Source organism: Triticum urartu, chromosome 2 (assembly GCF_003073215.2).
Source record: "Triticum urartu cultivar G1812 chromosome 2, Tu2.1, whole genome shotgun sequence".
Taxonomy (NCBI): Eukaryota; Viridiplantae; Streptophyta; class Magnoliopsida; order Poales; family Poaceae; genus Triticum; species Triticum urartu.
The window spans coordinates 711,620,848-711,641,684 of NC_053023.1; the positions used below are offsets into that span (position 1 = coordinate 711,620,848).

Below are 20,837 nucleotides of genomic sequence, written 5' to 3' on the forward strand. Positions count from 1 at the left end.
AATTTATGAATGACTTGGCTCCAATTAACATTGTGGCTCTGCAGAATCGTTGTCGTGCAGCATCATTCAGCAGCTCCACACAGCCTCCGGCCACAGCCCACACACACGCTCGACTCCTTGTGTGGTTGGGCCTTTTTTTAGATTGGGCTTAGGTTTTTTAGATGGCCTGGCCGGTGTTCAGTTTTGATATATTGGCCAGTGTTCTGTTTCTTTAATAACCGGTGTTCAGTTCTGATACGTATACGTATTTGGCTACAGCTTGGTCGTTTGACTTGCCATGTCCGATTGAAGTAATGCACGTTCCGTTGTTTTTTAATTTATGTCTCCCTGCCGTTAGGTGCACATAGAAACGTGATAGGTTTTTTTTAGGATGAAACGTGATGGACTGTGGTTCTAAGTTTCCGATTCAGTACAGATAATTTGGCGTACGTGTCCGTTAGTCTGCTATAGTTTCTACTTTTCTATTTTAATTCTTTTTACCTTATATGCATATACACCCTCCGTCCGGGAAAAGTTGTCCACAGCGTAATGTAATGTCAATTTTTCAAAAACACCCTTATAACTTCAAATTTGTTACAAACAGGTCACCATATAGGTCGCGTCTTCTTCCTTCTTCCTCCGCCCGTCGCCGGCGCGCGTCGCCAGGGCCAGTCGTCAGCCCAAGACCTGCGCCGCCCAATTGCTTGCTCCGCCGCCGCACTGGACGTGCTCCTCCGCGACCCAGGACCCGCGCCGCCCTGCTTGCTCCGTTGCCGCACAGGACGTGCTCCTCCGCGGCCCAGGACCCGCGCCGCCCTGCTTGCTCCTCTGCCGCCAAGGACCTGCGCCGCCCTACTTGCTCCGTCACCGCACAAGACGTGCTCCTCCGCCGCCCAGGACCTGCGTCGACGATATCCCCTCCTTCCTCGCAGGGCCTGCGCCGCCGCCGGCCAGGACCCGCGCGCGCCTGGGTCTCGAGCGCCTGGACCACGAGCTCCCGCCGCGCCTGGACCACGAGCTCCCTCAAGCTCATCCTCAAGCTCTTTTGCGATCCTGGACCTCAAGCTGGAGCCCCTTCTGCTGCTTCTCGGCAACTTGCTGCTCCTCCCCTGCTCGTGCTGCCGCCCGGAGATCCCCTTCTCGTGTGCTGCCGCTTGAGGTCCCCTACTCGTGCTGCTGCTGGTGAGAACAAGTACAGGGTTCTGTAATTTGTTCATCTCCAGTGCCTTGCTTGCTTGCTCTGTTATTTAAAACATAACTGATCTATGTACATTGCTTGCTTGCTTGCTCTGTAATTTGAAAAAATTCAGTTAACATTGATGTTGATTTCTGATGGACCAATCTTTAGTACTGCCAAAAAAATGTTACAGAGGGGCAGAATCATTCATGGCAGTAAAAAATAAGTCATGGGCAGAATCATGAGATGATGAGAAAGGTTATAGAGGTCAGAATCATTGACAAAAGAAGGAAAAAATCATGTACTAATTACAACAAATTCAGGCCAGATTTTAGCCAATTGGAACATTTATTTGGAATTCTTCTTCTTCTTACTCTCTAGCAGTGAAGCAGTGAGATGGGAAGACAGATTAATCTTCTTAGTTGAAAGGCATTTTTATTCACATAGGTCCTAAAATTTATAAGCTGAAATACAAGCTTCTTCTACTAATTCTTTGAACTTTGATTAGTCCTAGTCTGAACATGTCACAACATTTCTGTCAAAATCTCAGACTTGACAATAAAATCTCAGATTATTTAAGAACCACACTATTAACTGATTTACACTAGATTTCTTGTTAACCTAATTTACACTAGATTTCTCACTTCCATTACATTAATTCTGATTGTTAACTGAATTTACAGAATAATAATTTCATTTGCATAACAGTGAAGTTTCAGTAACTACAGTAACTGAATTTATAGTAAGATTTCTCACTCCATTACTCTGCTATTAACTGTATTATTCTGCTGTTAACAATCAGAATTGACACTATATTATTCAGTCAAGTTGATGTTCAGATCCTGTCATTTTGTTCCAAAACCTGTCAATTTCTGTCAGGTTTTGATCTGTCAAGTTGATGTTCAGTCAAGTTGATGTCAAACTTGACACATAAATAAAATTTGACATTCAATGAAAAATTTAGACCAGTGAATTACAGTTTGGACAGGTACTCCACTGTCATATTTTCAGTGAGTAAAATTCAGTTTTGACAAATTGAAGCCTACTCTATTCTACAGAAAATGTTGTAGAGGATGTTATTAACTTTTCTGATGTTGTAGAGGGAGTAATAGATATTCATAGTTCTATAACTACTGCCATGGTCTACTAACAGAAGATAATTTCAATATTCAAAATGTGTACCTGCACTAGTTGTCAACAAGAAATACAGTAAAAGTTGAGATGTACTCATGGCCCCTGCTTTTGTTTGCTTTTTAATTCCTGCCCTGGTCCCTGCAAAAAAGAGAGATGTAGTAGGACCTGTAGTTGCTTATGAACAAGGAGTACTTTTAATATCTACTTTTCTCTTTCTTGGTTTCTTTGCTTTTTGTCTAGGATTCTTCATGGTTTTCTTGTTATGATTATATGCTCACCATTCATCTTTTGTATACTCTTGTTATGAGATCGGATAGGAGCACACAACTATGGATTTGAATTTGATGCCGGAAGAGGAGGACGAAGCTCAAGAAGAAGAACAAGCTCAGCAGGGTGATGCTATTGATTTGAACTTGATGCAGGAAGATGAGGACGAAGCTCAACAAGAAGAACAAGCTCAACAGGGTGATGCTATTGATTTGAACTTGATGCCGGAAGATGAGGATGAAGACACCTGAAGAGGAAGAAGCTCAAGAGGCACAAGGAGATGCAGAATTGGAAGAAGCTCAGAGGCACAAGGAGATGCAGAATTGGAAGAAGCTCCAAGAGCACAAGAAGATGCAGAATGGAAGAAAGCTGATGCACATGGCAATCCAAAGAGGCAAGGACTTGACAGACAAGGAGAGACATGGTGTTTACTTTGCTCTGCGAGTAATCGAGCTTAGAGATGGACAGGTTCACGTGTATGACAAGGTGCTCATTGCGACGATGCTGAATGTTCACCCGCGAACAGTTACAAGAATATGGAATCTAGCCAAACGACAACTTGCGGCAGGCCAAGAAGTTGATGTTTCAAGCAAGAAGAACAAAAGTGGTAGGAAGAGAAAAGAACTAGATCTGTCGAGAACAGCCACAATCCCCTTGAACAAAAGAAGAACAATCCGGTCTCTAGCAAGGTGTTTAGGTGTGCCCCGATCAACCCTACATGACAGATTTCAATTGCAAGAGCTGAAAAGCATCACAAGCACCATCAAACCCACCCTCAAGCCACAGAACAAGATAGCGAGACTAAAGTTCTGCCTATCCATGATGGATGAAAGATGGATATCAAGTCCTTGGCCCAGTTTCAAGCCAATGACAAAAATATGGTCCACATCGACGAGAAATGGTATGACATGACCCGAGTGAAGAGTAGCTACTACGTACTGCCTGGAGAAGAAGAACCAAACCGAACTGTGCACAATACTCATAGCATTGGGAAGGTAATGTTTCTAACAGCTGTAGCCAAACCTTGCTACAATGAAGATGGGGAGATGATATTTGATGGGAAACTTGGCATTTGGCCGTTCGTGGTACAGACCGAGGCACAACGAACAAGCCAGAATAGAGATAGTGGGACAATAGAGTTGAAGCTGAAGCCGGTCAAAGTTACTAGACCTGTGTGCAGAGATTACTTGATCAATAAAGTAATCCCTGCCATTCAAGACAAATGGCCGGACGGTGACGATGACACAACGATCTTTATTCAACAAGATAATGCAACACCGCATGTCCTCCCTAATGATGCTGGTTTTCTAGAAGCCGTGGCACAGACAGATCTGGATATTCGATTATTGCAACAACCACCAAACAGCCCTGAGCTCAATGTTCTGGATCTTTGTTTCCACTGCTCCCTCCAATCCCTAACCGACTGCAGAGCGCCTATGAATATACAGGAACTGGTACAGGGTGTAGAGGAGGAGTTTGAGAACTACGATCCCCATAAGCTGTTGAAAAGCTTTATGACGTTGCAAGCAGTCATGGTGGAAGTGATGAAAGATCAAGGAGGAAACAACTATAAGCTGCCGCATCTACACAAGGACCGTCTACAAAATGCTGGAGAGGAAATAACCGGTGACTGGCCTGCCAATCGGGTATAGTTTTGCTTGTCTGATCAGGCAAGGGAGTTAGGCCCTCGTCACCTACTCAAGAGAGCATGCACGACACATTTGCCCGAGCAATGATGTCCAAGCTCTCCCTGATAAGTGTTGATGCCGTCAAGATAACGTAACGGTCATATACGTGCTTTTCTTTCCCCTCTTGTAAGGTGACTAGGGCAAAGCCTTCCTCCCCTTGATCTCTGCCGATGAGCCCGTGGATTCGCCTCCCATCTACATGCCTCTCCGGCGGCCAGTGGCGGGGAGGGGAATCCTGGTACCTCAGCTTTGGCGCGGCTAGTAGATATGCAGTGTTTCCTTGCTGTCTGATCAAGGAAATCTGATGGAAAATATATAGGGTGGTTGGTATGAGTACAAAGATCAACATCGGGACATCGCAAAAGTTCTACCGCAATAAGCATTCATGCAGCCATGATAAATTTTTGCCTCGGTTTTTGGGAGGACTGAATACTGGTGATCAGAAACCTTGGGTGTGTTTGGATGGTGGCCAAAATCAACCCTACTAAAAAAATCATGACCAAAATTTTGGTCTATATTTGGATGGCAACCAACTTTTTGGCATGCCAATACTTCTTTTACCAATCTAGTTCACTTTTCTTGCCAATGTCGGCCAATTCGTGGGCAAGCAACTCCACCAAAATTTTGGCCAGCCAACTATATGCTAGGGTAAAGCTAGGCTAAAAGCAAACATACCTCTTGTCTTGGATAAAGAAGCCAGCTGGCTTAAGTGTTATGGAAAATACTACCATCTAGTTTTCAAAACAAATAGCAATTGCGAAGAATTAGGTGAGGCGGCTACCTGGTTTGAGCATCAGCCCAAACCAAAATAGTCTTCCATTCCTTGAACCCCTACACCCCAATACTTTTTGTAATGTAAAAGTAAGATGTAAAGAATGCCAATTGCAGTCATGAACTGTGTACTATAGCTGCAGGATAGTTCTAAGAAAGGACATGACATGCACCATTGGCACTTAGCAGACATGTTCATAGAAAACAAGTAGCAAGAAAAATAACAGATTGCCACATGGCTTTGGCATGAACAATTTGTGTGCAACTGCATTCATTCCAGAAAAAACATCTATATTAACAGAAAGGGAAATTTTGTCTATTTCATAATCATTGTTCAATTTGAAGCTCATAAAAATATGTCATGATCAGCTGTAACAACAATCTAAAGTGTCAAACAGGTATGCCAGCCCAATATCGCCTGTTGTAAACAGTAAACATGGGCAAACTTAACAAGACATCAACTCTTAACAACATGATACACTGACCATTTCATCACTCTGTGTTAACCATCGATATCGGTTCCCAATCTAGTAAGTTTCTATTCTTAGCCAATCCTGATACTGAAATGTGTTACCTGCATTGCGCAGCGATTTTCCCCTTTCCCATCTTTAGGTCGTTTCTCACCACAAGCACCTGCACCAGCAAGAACATCAGCCAAGTTATTTCCCATTCCCTCCCCCAAATGAAAATTACCAAAATCCGAGTAAAGGGAAGAAGTGTTGGCTAGAAAGAAACTCCAATACCATCTTGAAATCCTCTATTATCTTGGCGAGGTTCTCGATCTCCAGGGGGGCGGCGGCGGTCTGGACCTGCGCCCTCTCGGCTTCCCTGGCGGAGTCGGACTTGGTCACCACGTTCCGGGACCAGAACAGCAGCCTGAGCCCGGTCCGCTTCCGCCCGGCGGCTCGCTTCGCCGGCCGGGCGCGGCCGGAATTTTCGTCATCATCTTCGTCCGAGTCGTCCTCGGAATCGTCGTCGCCGGAGTCGGGGGCGGCGGCGGCGTGGATGGGGAGGCGGGCGAGGGCGAGGAAGTAGCCGAGCGCGAAGCAGCCGGCGGCGCCCGCGATAGCGGTGGCCGCGCCAGGGAAGGAGACGGCCACGGGAAGAGATAGGACGGAGGCGGAGGCGCCCATCGGGGTCGCCGTCGCCGGTGGCGGCGGCGGCGGCGGCGGGGCGATGGGGCGAGGGGTAGGGGAGAGAGGAGTGGGAGGTGGTTTGGGTGTTACGACACCGTGGGGTTTGGGGATTGGTGGTTTTGGCGAGGTGAAGCTGACACGCGGGGCCCACGGTTCAGTGGGTGTGTCCTGCCCAGCGGCGTGGTTTTTTTTTTACAGGAAAAAAAAACAAAGCCGCTGGGCAGGACACACGGTTCAGTGGGTGTGTCCTGCCCAGCGACATGGTTTGGTGAACACGCCGCATTGATCGATTGAAAATTTGTAATTAAGTGTTCGATGTTGTTTTTCTTTGGACAGCGAGCGTGCAACGCTGCTTGATTTTGCTTGTCAATTTTTGATAAGCTTAGAAAATGCCAAATGTTTTTGGCATCAGTCATGCTCTCAGCACTACATAATACTAGTTGGTTGTTTTTCACGTTAAGATGTGTATTGTCAGAGTCCTTATTTTTAGAAAAAGACATCGTCCGAGCCTAAGAAAAGGCTCAAACCTAGCCCGACTTACAATTACCAAAACCCCAGACAGAATTACAATGATCAACCACTTACAAGCATCAGAAAGAAATAAAAAAGAAACCATGGTCAAACAACCTCAGACGACAGATGCATGCTGCAAATAAGTTTGTGCACAGACCGAATACAACACAAGCAACTACCAAGATGAACCAAGGAAATGAACTTGATTCGTCGGGGTCTTCGTCCGCTAAAGCAGCTAGCACTAGACAAGCAGCACAAAACTTGTTGGGGGCTCCAATGTGAAAGGTGACGGCCCAAGTCCATTCCTGAATGATGAACAACATGGGCACATCGACATCCATTCAGATCAAAAGGATACCGCACCGTCGGAAGGAGAAGTGGTTCCCCCGAGAATCCGAATGGTCGTGTGGCAACCGGGAGCACCATAGGAGGGACACAACAAGCAGACCATAGTTAGCTCCATCAGAGGTCTGTCGTCGCTATTGCACGACCACGAAGGGGACCCGCACTTCAGAAAAGGAACACGAACCAAATTGACACGGCAAGAGAGCTCGACACCGTCACATTATCGACCCTGAAGAACGAAGCCGCATAATATAATGACAGGAGTAAACATACCTACTTACGGATCAAGGCCAAATAGCATGGAGACCCTCTCCAACAGGGGTGGATCAATACGATAGAATTAAATGTCATTATATTATTTATAGAAAACAAAAGGAAATATGTTTGGGTGAAACACAAAATGCCACGTGATTATAGATTATATAATCTATAGTTTTTTTTAATTTGTAGCAACACATGCCGCCGTTGAACTTGTATATATAGCTTAAATTCAACACATAGTTGTGTCTATTCATAATGACCCTTTGGTGGAGGCGCCGAAGATGTCGTTGCGGTCGTTTTTATCCGCCACACAGTGGGTTTTTTCATGCCAGAGTCTTTGGTTGGAGTTGCCGATGGGGTCTCCGCAATTTGTTCACTCTTCTTGTGACTTATGCCTTGTAATTTCCCCTTCACGTTTTCAACTCCAACGGTTTCCAATCCCTTATCTGGCAAAGTAGCTCCCTCCTCCCCCTTCTTATCCAAATCCATGTTTACGGCTAGAACACTTTGCAATTTCCTTTTACTATTATTAGCAAAGGCGGTAATCTCTTTATTTAACTTATTTAATTTTTGAATCTGACCGCTTAGTTTCACATTGTCATCCAGAACAGTTTTCATCTCCTTCTCTGTCTCCTTGGCTTGCTCCTCGGACATTTTATTCTTCTCCTCTGAACCCTCCAGCTTACGGTGTAAAACTATGTTTACACCTGCAACCTTTTCACAAAAATATTTCAGCTTCACTGCTTGGCCCTCTACTACCTGGAGCTGATCGTTCAGTTTCCTGTTCTCAGCCACAACACTCTCCATTTCGCTTTCTGCCTCCTTTGCTCGGTCCTCGGCCTTTTTATTCTCATTCTCTAAAACCTCAATCTTATTGTGCAAATCCATGTTCACAGCTGCAACACTTCCTGAGAAGAAATCCAACTGTAAAACTCGGTCCTCGGCCTCCTTTTTATTAATTTCAGATTCCTGAAGCTGAGCATTCAGCTTCATGTTGTCAGCCACAGCACTTTCCATTTCTTTTTCTGCCTTCCTAGCACGTTCCTCAGCCTCCTTCTTATCTCTCTTTAACTCCTGTACCTGATCGTGTAGTTTCATGTTCTCAGACACAAAATTTTCCAAACTCCCTTTCCATTTCCTACCCAGATCCTCCATATCTTTCATTATCAGCAATGGTAGAGCTATACTGCTCTCATTGACCTGGTTCTGCGGTTCTACCTGCAAGAAATTTAATTAGCCGTAAAACAATCTGTTGGACTATCTACAAGTGCATTATGAACACATAGAAATAACGTACAATTTATTTATTTTTGAACCATGCACGAGGACTCTATGTGAATACTCCCTCCGTCTCATAATATAAGAACGTTTTCCAAGCTAACATAGTTTGAAAAACGTTCTTATATTATGGAACAGAGGGAGTAGATAGAAACATAAAGTCAGATTACAAGCGACCCAAGGAGAAACGAAAACAGGCTCTTTGAAGACTGCTAATCTAGCTACAACCAAAGTAGAAGAGCAGTTGCACAGCAGGGAAGAAGTAGCATGTCATTGGCTAGCACCTAAATGTTGAAAAACATGCTGATCTAACTACCTGCTTGTAACAACAGAGCATGCTGAAAAACCCGCCACTATCCAATACCCTGCTTGTTACTAACTGAAAAACCCGCCACTTATTCACAAACTAGAAGTTGCTACCAGGGACTTTATGTTCGCCACATGGGTGGCGTTTTAGACATAGTCTCTATTCTTCCTGGTTATTTTAGGCATTTGTGCCTATATTTGTTAACATTCTTATCACTATGAAACTACGAACAATCCTAAACTGTTGGATGTGCATCTATCCAAAAAGCCAAAGAGCGCGCATCTGGGTGAAGCTCTTGGTAACCTCACGCCAAAACCATGCTCTTGGATCATTAAAGAAAGGGAATTTTCACTAACCTGAATGTCATCTGCATTCCCCTTCTTGTTGTCGATGCGTGGATTATCTCTCCTCCAAATCCATGGTTTCTGTGGTTTATCTAACGACCAAAGCCCTCGTCGTGCCTTTTTCGCCTCTCTCTGCCACTGAACAAAACAATTGATTAAAATGTGAGTGAGAAACACATGCCATGTATAATTAAGGATGAGAAAATCACACATTATAGGCATTCGCTTTGGAGTTTTGACCATTGGTTAATAACAAACCGGCATCATATGCTAAGTTATGGGGTATCAAAAGTGCTTGTAAGAATTATGTTGAAGATGCTAGAATGATTTGAGGGGGGTGGGGGGGGTATCAAAAATGGATTGAGATCAGATATCTTACTTTTGCAAATTCAGGACGTTTGTCGCACATTTTGTAGTGCCAGGCAAAGCCCCCTTTCAGCATTTGTTCCTGAAGAATTTAGACACAAACATCACAGAACTGCAGGGGGAAAAGATGTACAAGCTAGATCATATTTTCTTTTTTTCGATAAAAGATCAGATCTTCTTTCTCACTTGGATAAAGACACCGTCACAGTAGATGTCACCAAGAGATCGTCCATATTTGTCTGGCCCATACACAAGAATCGAAACACGCTTCCCCCCAATAAGCCTCACCAATTCATCCTTTGACTCCATGCCATATTCCATATCCAGCTCCGGTGCATCAATCCCCCTATTGATTCACAGAAAGTAAATGCACTCTTCTCTTGAAGCCTATTGTAAAAGCCGATGGCACGACATATGATCATTAATTAATTCTCATAAGACAATATGTACTAGTTACTATAAACTTTGACAAAATAGATAAAAAGTACGAGTTGTGACTTGAGCCAAATAATGCCAGTCATCGGTAGAGACAAGACCCTAGGTTTGCCCTGGTGGTCAAATCTGGCAAGGACAATGTTTGTGCGGTGTTACTTTCATGAAGGCATTGCTGGTGAAGGCATTGTTGCTACCATCTTGGGGTGAAAATAGAGTATGTAGTCTTTGTTGACTGAGTCTGGCAGCGGCCAGGCAAGTCTCGATGGAGATGTTGCTTTATAAATAATATAAAACAACTTTTTATGTGTAGATACAGTCCTAAGGTCAAACACAAGTTAATCAGTAAATATAATGTACAAGTATGAGTTATTTTGGTCTTGATATTTGAACACTTTTGAAGATGAATTCAATATTATATGTTTCAAAATATTATGTTATAATTTCTTTATAATTCAAATTTGTATTAAATATCCTTAAATAAATTGTAGCTATAACACTAAAACTACCATTTAATTCTAGAAATAGTACTACGAAGTTTATTGTTTATTAAATATATGTTTCGGCATTTGAAAAGAAGAATGCATTTACATAATTAAAAAATATATTTTATGTACTAAAATTGAAACTCCCAATTACATGTCTACATTTGAAATTTGACAATCTATCAAACACATCTGCCAATTCAATAGACACAATCCTCACTAGTACAAACATGTACTCCCTCTGTAAAGAAACATAAGATCATTTAGATCATCTACTTTAGATCATTTAGATGATCTTATATTTCTTTACAGAGGGAGTACTTAACAAATCCCCTCAAGGATGAGACACTATCATAGATTGGGATGCTTCCAATATGAATCAGTGTGTCAGTGATAACATGTCAATAGTGACAACTTGCAAGTGTTACCTGCCTATGATGTGTTTGTTGGGAGCGACAGAAGAAAAAAAGCCAACCGACAGTGCTGGTGAATGGCTACAAATTTTGCATGGAATGTCCATTTGGGCTCCATGAGTACTCAAAATGACCATGTGGACAATGGAAATAGGACTAGCTCTATACAATATGCTAGATGTTGCCATTTACAAGGCTAGCTAGTTAGGTACATTGAACTTTAAAAACAATACCATCCATGTAAAGAATTAACAATATACATACTTCATTCTAATTTTGTATTTCGGTGGATCTCGGATGTTTGTATCACCTGCAATCCTGCTCACAGAAATACTGAATGAGACGAGAGAAAAATACTCCCTCCGTTTCTTTTTACTCCGCATATAAGATTTGGTCAAAGTCAAACTACACAAAGTTTGACCAAATTTATATAAAAAAATATGAATATCTACAATACTAAAACTATATAGTATGAAAATATGTTTCATGGTGCATCTGATAATATTGATTTCATATTGTGAATGTTTATACTTTTTAATATAAACTTAGTCAAACTCTACAAAGCTTGACTTTGACCAAACCTTATATGCGAACTAAAAAGAAACGGAGGGAGTATATCATGAAAGCTCGTGTTTCCGTTAACGTAATTGAATTTGAATTTGAATTTAAATCCAACTTTTGCTCAGTTCAGTGAGAGATTTAGATGTTTTCACAAATTCTCTAGATGCATAGTATATTCACATATGCAGCACAATTAAGCATTGTGATTTAATTAGTTTTAGTGAGACCAAATTCACTAAAAAAATATTGTTTACTCTTATCAACAAATATTTCACATGTGCATATTGAAGTAGCTAGTTTTCCAGCGAGGCAGGGAGAGGAAATTAAAGCTAGGTCATATATTTGAAGTGAGGGAGCAGGGACAGGAAACTAAATCTAGCTAGGTTGAGTTAATTTGCATATACCTCTCCTCATAAGCAGTGAAGCCATCGCCGTCTCCAATGCACTTTCGATTAACCTGTGCGCGTGTTTATCCATGCATGTAACAAATTAAGATCACTTTACTAGATGCTGGCGGTAACAAACTAAACTTAATCAGGGTTGTGAATGATGGATTATCGTATCTGACCCGTGACGTTTTGAGCACGGACTGCACACCCTCCGGCAGCGACTGTGGCGGCGGGCATGGATGAGGAGGATCACTGGGTTTTGGGATATTCTGTTCTGTTGCAGGCCCGAGGATATCTATCCTGCTGCTGGTGCCTCCATCTGTAGCAGTACTGTTTGTCTTGCAATTTTCCAACTGCAAGAGCATACACAAATTAGGCACAGGTGAATCACAAAATTTATTAAAAAAAACACTATACTAATTACATACTCCCTAATAATTTCCACGTTGATCAGAGAGAAAAAATTACAAGCCAGCCATCGTGAGGACTAATGTTTTATTTCAGGTTTTAGTCCTACTCCCCTAAAAAAAGGTTTCAGTCATATTGACTTTAAGTGGAATATGAGTGGTGACCGGCCCCTACCTACAACTTTTCAAGTTGCCTACCTCGAGCTTTTAGCAGGTTTTTGGTGAATTCAAGATTCATGTTGAGTGTAGGAAAATCATACAATTAAGATGGGAGCAGGCAAAGGTATTCTTGTGTGAAATTCGATGAAAGATCCTAAACCCAAACTCCTTCAAAAATCCACTCTAACCACCTAAAAATTTTCAGAAGCGTAGTACAGTCTAGTAATGATGCTCAACTTTTGACCACCTGAATTTCATCACAAAACCGACATAATCTCAGCGTTACAAATCAACAAATTTCTTGTATTGTCATCTTCAATGCAGATAATGAAAGAGTTGTTTCATCCAAAAGAAGTTTGACCAGGAATTGAAATAGGTGCAACAGCGATAAACTTCACACGCAAAAAAAATGCTGGCTTGCCGTGGCCGGAGCACAGGTATACGCACTAGGCAAGGAAGCACGTACCATGGAGGTTGCCTCGACGGCATGCCATCCGCCGAGTGGCTGCGGCTGGTCTTCCACAACGCCGGCCTGGAGCTCGAGAACGGAGACCACCTGTAGCTGCTGGTTGTCACCGCCGCCATGGTCATCTTTCTTGACGCCGGCCTGGTGTATGTTCCCCATGAGATCTAATATTAATCAGTGCTATGGGTAGCTCCGTCCTCTATGCTTCTGCTTTGTTTTGTTTCGGGAATCCCGGCTACCTTAAATCTGTGTGCTACTTGGTGGGCAGGTGAAACAGATCATATCGGAAGCAAGTGGTTGGGAGGTGGGGTTGATGTCTCTAATCTAAGAAAGTGGAAAGACTCCATTGCACCCAGCAAAAGCATGGTAGCATCTTCTGCTTTTTGATTGTTTTGCCTGTGGATATAGACATCATGTACTATATATGTACGGGAGGGTATATATATATTAGCCAATTCTTATCCTTCTTCTGTGTTGAGAACGGGTTTGTAAACCAAGGCCTTTTTGATTCGTGGAAACACTCACATGCATGTATACGATTAATTCGTCGAAACACTCGCATGTTTGGGCTTTCAAACATGAAAGAGAACAAAATTTTCTATGAACAATGATTTCATGGAGGTACGTCATTTCATTGCGACTCAATAATGTGAATGAAAGCCGATCGGATTCCTCGCCCCAATCAGATGGATTGCTCTCTTTTGTTCGTACCTTCTGTTGCTTCGTTAGTAAGCAAGCCATGCATGTTCTTTTGTCACGTCAGCTAATCTACAAACTGGACAAACATCTACCGACTGGTCTCAGATCATGTGATCAAATCTAACTTATGATCTCTCTCAAAAACAAGCAATCTAACTTATGATCAGACTCGTCTCTCCAGTCCAGACACACGTGCATCTCTCCAGCTCAAGGTGGAAACAAATATCCTTGATCATTTGGTTAGTTGCTTATTATTGTGCAGTGCCGCACAATTGGAAACCAAATACTGCATGGTGTCGTTTCTTCTCTCTTCCCAAACTCTTTCAGAACCGCCCTATTTTTAACGACATCCTGATTTACAGTTACTGCAAATAGACAACTCGTAACAAAAACATGCAAATAGTTAGTCACCGATGTGTGCTTAATACTCCCTCCGTTCCAAAATAGATGACCCAACTTTATACTAAGAGGGAGTATATTGCAAAGAATCCGGACCACGTTTTCGGAAGATGCAAACATAGCGTGCGGCTTCCCAGTCATTTTGCAGGAGTAAAATGCAGTAGCGGCTGCCCAATCCCTTCACAAAGATTGAAGCGCACAAATACAATGGAAAATAGAAACTAAGGAATGTTAGTGGTGAATCTTCCAAAGTAGATGGCATCATGTGCAACAAACTTTAGCCCTTAGCCTTATCTTTAAAAAGAATTTTTAATATTTCCATCATAGTGCTTAACTGCATTTCCTAGACCATCACCTCTGCGAATTGCGATACAATGTTCCCATAGGAATTTGTAAAAAGGTGCCCCTACTCTGTTGTGCGTGGCCATATGTGGCATCGATAATACTAAGGCTGGCCATAGTGGGGAGTAACTTAGACTAGTCACATGCATATGTTACTAGTCTATGTTACTACCTCTATAGTGCATAGTATCATAGATTAGTATCATAGATGATCTCATTTATTGTCATGCATGACACATAGTAGCACCACATTTATTATGTTACGGTATCTACCTATGTTACTATAACCATCTCTCTCTTCTTTAATTGACTGCCACATAAACATGTTTGCGAGTCCCAAGTACATGATACTATGTTACCCCCACTATGGCCATCCAAAAACAAAGGATACTGTGTTTAGCCACTTTTGAAGAAGCTCTCCTGGTTGGCAAGTAGATCCCCAGGTTGAGAAGTACTCTCTTTGTTCATAAATATAAGATGTTCTGACTTTTTACTGAATTAGATGTATATAGACATGTTTTAGTGTGTTTGTTCACTCATTTCAGTCCATATTAAAATATCCAAACATCTTATATTTGTGAACGGAGGGAGTGGTTCAAGAAACCATATTTTCTCTTCTCCTGCAAAATTAAGCATTATGGCAGAATTAATCCATCAGTAACGTTAGCCACACAAACTTAGTGGAGTTCTCTCTAGGTTAAATGTGTTTGTCTTGCCTCTTCATCACCATAACTCATAATAAGAGCACTAAGGAGTAAGGAACGACTGTCCAGGACAATGCTCTGACCATTGATAAGCAAAACTGATCTACGAGGAAGAAATCGCAGTGTGCCATGCATCTTGCTTGACGTCATTGAATTTGGAATCCCACCTAGCGCTCCATGTTCTGCGTGATCAAACCTTCCTTTCGCTCCCCGGCAGCACGTGCGCCACTGCGACACGACCGAAATTAAAAACAAAGATCAGAGGCAACCCAAACCGCTCTGGGCTTCAGGAATGTATGCAGGTGACACAATATGTGCGGTTGTTGAATCTATACATCTATTTTTTGACTGCATTGTTGCAGCGAAGACCGCATTGGCAAAATGCCCTCGTTCACATCCAAGGTCGTCGAGGTCGATGGGTTCTCCTGCCGGGTCAAGGGATAGTTTGAACGAACTTGCGGCTGCAACGTGCAGCTGCCAACATGGAGACCGTAGGGCCCATTGTACCATGTTCGCACTAGGGCTTCCGAGATGCTAGGGCCGGCCTTAGGATGTTACAAATCTTACTTTCTTGCCAAAAAAGAAAACAAATCTTACTTCCTTGTCTACTAGTGTTGAGTTTCCATATTTCCATGCTTCCTACATTCTTGCTTGTTGTACTGCATTCAACAAACAAGCATTCTTAGTTCTAATGCCTTGCTTCCATACAATTATTTTTCATCAGATAGCGAGTGCATTTGTTTATTTCATCTAATCCATTTTTTTCAGATTTGCTAACATATTACATTTCATATATATACTGCATATGCGTTGGTCTACCATCGCAGAAAATATTGAGATATGACAAAGCTTGTGTAACCAAAGCATTGAATGATAAGCAATGAATCTTTACTAATTTCTGTATGAAGCAAATTGAATGACACATCGGATGATAAGCAATGAAGCTCTATTATGTTTTGTGGAAAATATTGAGTATGAAGCACCGACGTGAAGAAGTGTTTCATTGACACTGAAAAATGTTTCCATTACAAAACATAAGTATGCGCCCATTGGTTGAAAAAATGTTTGCACCAATAACTTCAATGGAATGTGACAAATGTTGGGCTATGGAATAGAATCAATCATGGGGTAATTTTACCTCGCAAAAAAAATCATGGGGTAATTTGGCTGAATAATTGTTTACATCAATAGCTACATAAATTGTTTTCATCTCATGAAAAAATGTTTCCATTGCAATTCAAAAAAAGAAAGGAAAATGCTTCCATTGCCATATGTGTTACGGAATAGAAACAATCAGGAAGATTTTGGAGATTCGTCACCTACAGTAGAAGCATCATCTATGGGGGTTATACCTTAGAATTTAGTGGTTATGTTTCCTAAAAGATCAGATGTAGTGATTCTCACAAGTAATGCTTCCATCATCGTTGGTGCTTGAACCTGCTAACCTAGCGTGCTTTAAGAAAGCAATGCAACAAGGAAGCAACGTCTTAGGGAAAAAGAAACAGATGGAGAGAGATAATAACCTGAGCGTGGGTTACCGGAGCAGTTAGGAAGCATTCAATTAGCGGCTACAACTAATCTCACGCGGGCCTACAGTAGTAGATCCAACATACATCCTGCTTCTAATCCAAATATCCAATGGCTAATGACTAGTCTGATACTCCCTCCGTCCTATAATATAAGAGCATTTTTGACACTCGTCGAGTGTCAAAAATGCTCTTATATTATAGGTCAGTGTCAAAAATGCTCTTATATTATACTCCCTCCGTTCGGGAAAAATTGTCCACAGCGTAGTGTAATGTCAATTTTTCAAAAACACCCTTATAACTTCAAATTTGTTACAAACAGGTCACCATATAGGTCGCGTCTTCTTCCTTCTTCCTCCGCCCGTCGCCGGGGCGCGTCGCCAGGGCCAGTCGTCAGCCCAAGACATGCGCCGCCCAATTGCTTGCTCCGCCGCCGCACTGGACGTGCTCCTCCGCGACCCAGGACCCGCGCCGCCCTGCTTGCTCCGTTGTCGCACATGACGTGCTCCTCCGCGGCCCAGGACCCGCGCCGCCCTGCTTGCTCCTCCGCCGCCAAGGACCTGCGCCGCCCTGCTTGCTCCGTCACCGCACAAGACGTGCTCCTCCGCCGCCCAGGACCTGCGTCGACGATATCCCCTCCTTTCTCGCAGGGCCTGCGCCGCCGCCGGCCAAGACCCGCGCGCGCCTGGGTCTCGAGCGCCTGGACCACGAGCTCCCTCAAGCTCATCCTCAAGCTCTTTTGCGATCCTGGACCTCAAGCTGGAGCCCCTTCTGCTGCTTCTCGGCAACTTGCTGCTCCTCCCCTGCTCGTGCTGCCGCCCGGAGATCCCCTTCTCGTGTGCTGCCGCTTGAGGTCCCCTACTCGTGCTGCTGCTGGTGAGAACAAGTACAGGGTTCTGTAATTTGTTCATCTCCAGTGCCTTGCTTGCTTGCTCTGTAATTTAAAACATAACTGATCTATGTACATTGCTTGCTTGCTTGCTCTGTAATTTGAAAAAATTCAGTTAACATTGATGTTGATTTCTGATGGACCAATCTTTAGTACTGCCAAAAAAATGTTACAGAGGGGCAGAATCATTCATGGCAGTAAAAAATAAGTCATGGGCAGAATCATGAGATGATGAGAAAGGTTATAGAGGTCAGAATCATTGACAAAAGAAGGAAAAAATCATGTACTAAATTACAACAAATTCAGGCCAGATTTAGCCAAATTGGAAACATTATTTGGAATTCTTCTTCTTCTACTCTTGCTAGCAGTGAGCAGTGAGATGGGAAGACAGATTATCTTCTTAGTTGAAAGCATTTTATTCACATAGTCCTAAAATTTATAAGCTGAAAATACAAGCTTCTTCTACTAATTCTTTGAACTTTGATTAGTCCTAGTCTGAACATGTCACAACATTTCTGTCAAAATCTCAGACTTGACAATAAATCTCAGATTATTTAGGAACACACTATTAACTGAATTTACACTAAGATTTCTTGTTAACCTAATTTACACTAAGATTTCTCACTCCATTACATAATTCTGATTGTTAACTGAATTTACAGAATAATAGTTTCATTTGCATAATTACAGTGAAGTTTCAGTAACTACAGTAACTGAATTTATAGTAAGATTTCTCACTCCATTACTCTGCTATTAACTGTATTATTCTGCTGTTAACAATCAGAATTGACACTATATTATTCAGTCAAGTTGATGTTCAGATCCTGTCATTTTGTTCCAAAACCTGTCAATTTCTGTCAGGTTTTGATCTGTCAAGTTGATGTTCAGTCAAGTTGATGTCAAACTTGACACATAAATAAAATTTGACATCAATGAAATTTAGACAGTGAATACAGTTTGGACAGTACTCCACTATCATATTTTTAGTGAGTAAAATTCAGTTTTGACAAATTGAAGCCTACTCTATTCTACAGAAAATGTTGTAGAGGATGTTATTAACTTTTCTGATGTTGTAGAGGGAGTAATAGATATTCATAGTTCTATAACTACTGCCATGGTCTACTAACAGAAGATAATTTCAATATTCAAAATGTGTACCTGCACTAGTTGTCAACAAGAAATACAGTAAAAGTTGAGATGTACTCATGGCCCCTGCTTTTGTTTGCTTTTTAATTCCTGCCCTAGTCCCTGCAAAAAAGAGAGATGTAGTAGGACCTGTAGTTGCTTATGAACAAGGAGTACTTTTAATATCTACTTTTCTCTTTCTTGGTTTCTTTGCTTTTTGTCTAGGATTCTTCATGGTTTTCTTGTTATGATTATATGCTCACCATTCATCTTTTGTATACTCTTGTTATGAGATCGGATAGGAGCACACAACTATGGATTTGAATTTGATGCCGGAAGAGGAGGACGAAGCTCAAGAAGAAGAACAAGCTCAGCAGGGTGATGCTATTGATTTGAACTTGATGCAGGAAGATGAGGACGAAGCTCAACAAGAAGAACAAGCTCAACAGGGTGATGCTATTGATTTGAACTTGATGCCGGAAGAAGCTCAAGAGGCACAAGGAGATGCAGAATTGGAAGAAGCTCAAGAGGCACAAGGAGATGCAGAATTGGAAGAAGCTCAAGAGGCACAAGAAGATGCAGAATTGGAAGAAGCTGATGCACATGGCAATCCAAGAGGCAAGGACTTGACAGACAAGGAGAGACATGGTGTTTACTTTGCTCTGCGAGTAATCGAGCTTAGAGATGGACAGGTTCACGTGTATGACAAGGTGCTCATTGCGACGATGCTGAATGTTCACCCGCGAACAGTTACAAGAATATGGAATCTAGCCAAACGACAACTTGCGGCAGGCCAAGAAGTTGATGTTTCAAGCAAGAAGAACAAAAGTGGTAGGAAGAGAAAAGAACTAGATCTGTCGAGAACAGCCACAATCCCCTTGAACAAAAGAAGAACAATCCGGTCTCTAGCAAGGTGTTTAGGTGTGCCCCGATCAACCCTACATGACAGATTTCAATTGCAAGAGCTGAAAAGCATCACAAGCACCATCAAACCCCCCCTCAAGCCACAGAACAAGATAGCGAGACTAAAGTTCTGCCTATCCATGATGGATGAAAGATGGATATCAAGTCCTTGGCCCAGTTTCAAGCCAATGACAAATATGGTCCACATCGACGAGAAATGGTATGACATGACCCGAGTGAAGAGTAGCTACTACGTACTGCCTGGAGAAGAAGAACCAAACCGAACTGTGCACAATACTCATAGCATTGGGAAGGTAATGTTTCTAACAGCTGTAGCCAAACCTCGCTACAATGAAGATGGGGAGATGATATTTGATGGGAAACTTGGCATTTGGCCGTTCGTGGTACAGACCGAGGCACAACGAACAAGCCAGAATAGAGATAGGGGGACAATAGAGTTGAAGCCGGTCAAAGTTACTAGACCTGTGTGCAGAGATTACTTGATCAATAAAGTAATCCCTGCCATTCAAGACAAATGGCCGGACGGTGACGATGACACAACGATCTTTATTCAACAAGATAATGCAACACCGCATGTCCTCCCTAATGATGCTGGTTTTCTAGAAGCCGTGGCACAGACAGATCTGGATATTCGATTATTGCAACAACCACCAAACAGCCCTGAGCTCAATGTTCTGAATCTTTGTTTCCACTGCTCCCTCCAATCCCTAACCGACTGCAGAGCGCCTATGAATATACAGGAACTGGTACAGGGTGTAGAGGAGGAGTTTGAGAACTACGATCCCCATAAGCTGTTGAAAAGCTTTATGACGTTGCAAGCAGTCATGGTGGAAGTGATGAAAGATCAAGGAGGAAACAACTATAAGCTGCCGCATCTACACAAGGACCGTCTACAAAATGCTGGAGAGGAAATAACCGCTGTATAGGAGTATGTGATGTGTCATGTGTCATGTGTATGTCTTGTGTCATGTGTATGGCTTTGTGTCATGTGTATGTCTTGTGTCATGTGTATGGCTTTGTGTCATGTGTATGTATTGTGTCATGTGTTCAATGAGAAAGGATAGGAAAAGAAAGGATAGAAGTATTTGGATTTATTTGAATAATAGAAGTATTTGGTTGATGCCAGCTTACTGGTATAGAAACAACATACTGATGTACCTGAACCCATGCAAGATATGCCAAACTTGCAAATAGGCAAAAACCTACTACACCTACATTGTACCCAAGGGCATTTTTCAAAAATTGTGATGTTTTCAAACATCAGAAATTTATTTGCAATAGTAATTCTGATCCTTTAATTTTGTATGGGAGCTACAGCCAAGAGTAATTTGACGGAGTAAGAGAACTCAGT

General features: G+C 42.3%; 2 protein-coding genes across 10 annotated transcripts; both read right to left on the reverse strand.

The window, feature by feature from the left end:
• Positions 1-526: 526 nt before the first annotated feature.
• On the reverse strand, positions 527-18,672 carry LOC125540012 (collagen alpha-2(I) chain-like). Of its 7 annotated transcripts, none has more exons than XR_007297136.1 (4): positions 5,760-6,256; positions 5,591-5,649; positions 2,339-2,428; positions 527-1,219 (listed from the first exon to the last, which is right to left on the reverse strand). XR_007297136.1 is itself a non-coding variant. In XM_048703577.1 (3 exons), the coding sequence occupies exons 1-3, from the start codon at positions 18,642-18,644 to the stop codon at positions 585-587; spliced, it is 684 nt and encodes a 227-aa protein (XP_048559534.1). In that variant the 5' UTR covers positions 18,645-18,672; the 3' UTR covers positions 527-584. The 7 variants fall into 7 exon arrangements, 4 of the variants coding, with proteins under 4 accessions (XP_048559534.1, XP_048559533.1, XP_048559537.1 ...); XR_007297134.1 differs by having other exon boundaries at positions 527-1,268; XR_007297135.1 differs by having other exon boundaries at positions 527-1,329.
• Positions 7,308-13,199, reverse strand: LOC125540010 (myosin heavy chain-like). Of its 3 annotated transcripts, XM_048703573.1 has the most exons (8): positions 12,879-13,191; positions 12,026-12,199; positions 11,862-11,914; positions 11,161-11,214; positions 9,753-9,912; positions 9,580-9,648; positions 9,213-9,338; positions 7,308-8,489 (listed from the first exon to the last, which is right to left on the reverse strand). In XM_048703573.1, exons 1-8 carry the CDS (start codon positions 13,035-13,037, stop codon positions 7,518-7,520), a joined length of 1,767 nt encoding a protein of 588 aa, XP_048559530.1. In that variant the 5' UTR covers positions 13,038-13,191; the 3' UTR covers positions 7,308-7,517. The 3 variants fall into 3 exon arrangements, with proteins under 3 accessions (XP_048559530.1, XP_048559532.1, XP_048559531.1); XM_048703575.1 differs by lacking the exon at positions 9,213-9,338 and having other exon boundaries at positions 12,879-13,199; XM_048703574.1 differs by lacking the exon at positions 11,161-11,214 and having other exon boundaries at positions 12,879-13,195.
• Positions 18,673-20,837: the final 2,165 nt, after the last annotated feature.

Bases quoted from the DNA above. Each gene is read 5' to 3' on its own strand.
- LOC125540010 (XM_048703573.1), bottom strand. From the start codon at position 13,037: ATGGGGAACATACACCAGGCCGGCGTCAAGAAAGATGACCATGGCGGC. The intron at 11,215-11,861 runs GTATATGCAAAT...TTCTGTGAGCAG, and splicing joins TTCACTGCTTATGAGGAGAG to GATTGCAGGTGATACAAACA. The intron at 9,649-9,752 runs GTGAGAAAGAAG...TAAATTCTTCAG, and splicing joins GTGACGGTGTCTTTATCCAA to GAACAAATGCTGAAAGGGGG.
- LOC125540012 (XM_048703577.1), bottom strand. From the start codon at position 18,644: ATGAGTACATCTCAACTTTTACTGTATTTCTTGTTGACAACTAGTGCA. The intron at 17,483-18,595 runs GTACACATTTTG...TTTAAATTACAG, and splicing joins CTTGTTGACAACTAGTGCAG to AGCAAGCAAGCAAGGCACTG. The intron at 986-17,248 runs GCGCTCGAGACC...CTCGTGGTCCAG, and splicing joins TGAGGGAGCTCGTGGTCCAG to GCGCGGCGGGAGCTCGTGGT.